This window comes from Epinephelus lanceolatus, chromosome 12, assembly GCF_041903045.1.
Source record: "Epinephelus lanceolatus isolate andai-2023 chromosome 12, ASM4190304v1, whole genome shotgun sequence".
Lineage (NCBI taxonomy): Eukaryota > Metazoa > Chordata > Actinopteri > Perciformes > Serranidae > Epinephelus > Epinephelus lanceolatus.
Window position 1 is genome coordinate 43,808,225 of NC_135745.1, and position 2,685 is coordinate 43,810,909.

Sequence of the window (2,685 nt, forward strand, 5' to 3'; positions counted from 1 at the left end):
TCTTCTGGTGTTGTCCCCATAAGCTGTAAACTATTAAATGCAAATTATTGCATTTGAATAATACCTGGGAAACAAAGTGAACTCACACAGAAGCATGTTCTGTGTCACTAAAAGTAACTGGGGATCATTATCTTGTAATGTGTCCTCTGGATCAAACTAACAGATTGAACCAGTTTGACTTTTAAGGATCGAACAGCAGTGGAGAGAAAGGACATCTTTGGTGGATGCCTCTGATGTTGGTTGAGTTGTTTGAGCGTTTGTTGTGTTAAAGTCTAACAGTGTGTGACTCCCTCTAGTGGATGTTGTGGAGTATTGTGTTGTCTTTGCTCATAATGTTTTTGTACAGAGTTTTGGTGTTTCCTGTCACTGTGGGCTGCAGAGCACAGTAGTACACAGCAGAGTCAGACAGCTGAAGCTTCTGGATCTTCAGAGGAACTGATGTCTTGTTGAGTGTTGCATCAAATCTGTCTTTCTGGAACTCTGGAGCATTATCTCCTGTGTTTGACAAACGCTTCAGCATGTACTTTGGGTGATCTTTAGCTTCTTGTTTGTACCAGAACAAAGTTGGACCTGGGTTACTGGTCTCAAATGTACAGCCAAGTGTAACTGTGTGTCCTTCAGTAGCGATGACATCTCCTGTTGGCTGGATCACTCTGTCTTCTCCTTTACACTCTGGGGAAGAAGAGAACATGCAGAGGAAGAGATGAATCAATAAAGATGATTGATTAAAGGAGAACAATCAGTAGGTTTAAAGAGTTACCTAGACAGAGAGTCAGAATCAGGATGTTTCTCAGCCAGTGTTTCATGTCTGCAGTGAGAGGGGAGGAGACAGAGGAAGAACATTGATACTCTGATGGATCTGGGCCTTCACATCATTGGTCCTTCATCTTCATCATCTGCTGAGGAACTCTCAACATTGACATGACATTTAGCATGATGACATCATTGTCCTGACTCTCAGTGATTGTATTGGAGATGATAACAGGATGTCTGTTAACTCCATCTTATCAACAATGATAGAAACACAAACTGTAGAGAAAAAGGACTTCCTTCTCAAGAGCTTCTGTCTAAAGAGAGTTAAGAATCACACAAACACTGAACTGCATTACATCTTTTTAATCAAGATGGAAACAAATATAATGAGAGTTTAAACTCTGATGTCCTGCTCCAGTGATTTCTAGCAAACATTACAAACAGATCCCTTAAAGGCATTCATTCTTCCTGCTTTAACCTACCTTTGAATATGGTCAGAAAAACAGGAACAGTTCCACAGTGATGCAGTGCCAGCATCTTACAGACAGTATCTGTGTTGTGTCTGCTTTAGATATTGATAGTGGGAGTCTTTTTCTCTTCTGCTCTTCTTTGACAGTGTTGCTCCTCCCTCAACCTATTCCTCCTCTCATATCACTGTATGTTATGAACACCAAAACCACACCTAAATATATTTTACAGTTTCATTTATTTGAATTTGGATTTCATCAGCACACAACATGTGATTAGAAACAAGAATATTTAAAATCAGTACAAGTACATTGGCTTCTCTGATCAAGGCACCAATGTTTGCTTGTGAAAGGACAATATGAGTATCATCAGCAACGCGGATGAGTGATGCAGTATCAGATATCCATGCAAAGTCATTTACATAGATTAGAAATAAAAGAGGCCCAAGTAAAGAGCCTTGAGGCACTCCGCAAAATAGTTTGATTATAGTTGAGACACAACCATTGAAAATACATATCTCTGTTTCTAAAGTGATCAATAAACCAGCTGATAACCACATCCTGAAAGTTATAATGGTGAAGTGAACAAACATAGGAAAGAAATCATTCATTCCTACCTCCATCAACATTATCAATAAATCTTAAGGGTTTGACTCAGGGTTCTTTGCTTTATGTGTGTTGCTCTGTACTGTATTGGTATGTATTTTATGTCTTTTTATGTCTTTTACGTATTTTTAACTTGTGTTTTATTGTGAGCGACGTCAAAGACGAATTTCCACTGCTCTGCAATGGACAATAAAGTTCTTTCTGATTCTGATTCTGAAGTTTTGATATAAGAATGTTATGATCTACTGTATCAAACTCTTTCAATAAGTCTAAGAATATGCCAATAGCAAATGTATTGTTGTTCAAAGCTGTGGTGATGTAATCTATAAGTTGTAGGAGAGCCATTTATGTTGAATGATTTTGTTGAAATCCATATTGATGTCTAAACAGGATGCTGATATCATTTAGGTGTTTTAATAGTCTGTCATGGACAAACATTTTCCAAAACTTTGGACAAGCAAGGTAGTAAAGAAACTGGCCAGCGATGAGTGAAAAGACTGGGATCCCCTTCATTGAATAATGGAATGACCTCAGCAAGTTTCAGTTTTTTTGGGACAACCCCAGTATTTAAAGATACTGATAGAACATGAGTTAGAGGCTCACTAATTGAAGATGCCACTGGTTTTATAATCTCAGCTGGAATTTCATCATGACCTGCTGCAGAGTTATTAAGGTTCATAATAATGTCATGTACTTCCCTGGATGTAGGGGGTTTGAGTCAGGACAAGGTGGGAAATCAACCAGTGATGTTATCAATAGGACATTCCTCTGTAGCAACAATTGTTCCACAAGTTTGTCACCCACATTGGAAAATAGTCTTTAAATCCACTAGCTATAAGAAGGGTCAGTATGTGAGAGG

At 38.4% G+C, this 2,685-nt stretch overlaps 1 gene segment (V, D, J or C); it reads right to left on the reverse strand.

Annotated features, from left to right (window-relative positions):
* Nucleotides 1-286: 286 nt before the first annotated feature.
* On the reverse strand, nt 287-806 carry LOC144465020 (T-cell receptor alpha chain V region CTL-F3-like). The segment is given in 2 exon segments: nt 287-672; nt 761-806. Coding segments are annotated over 2 exon segments (426 nt in total).
* Nucleotides 807-2,685: the final 1,879 nt, after the last annotated feature.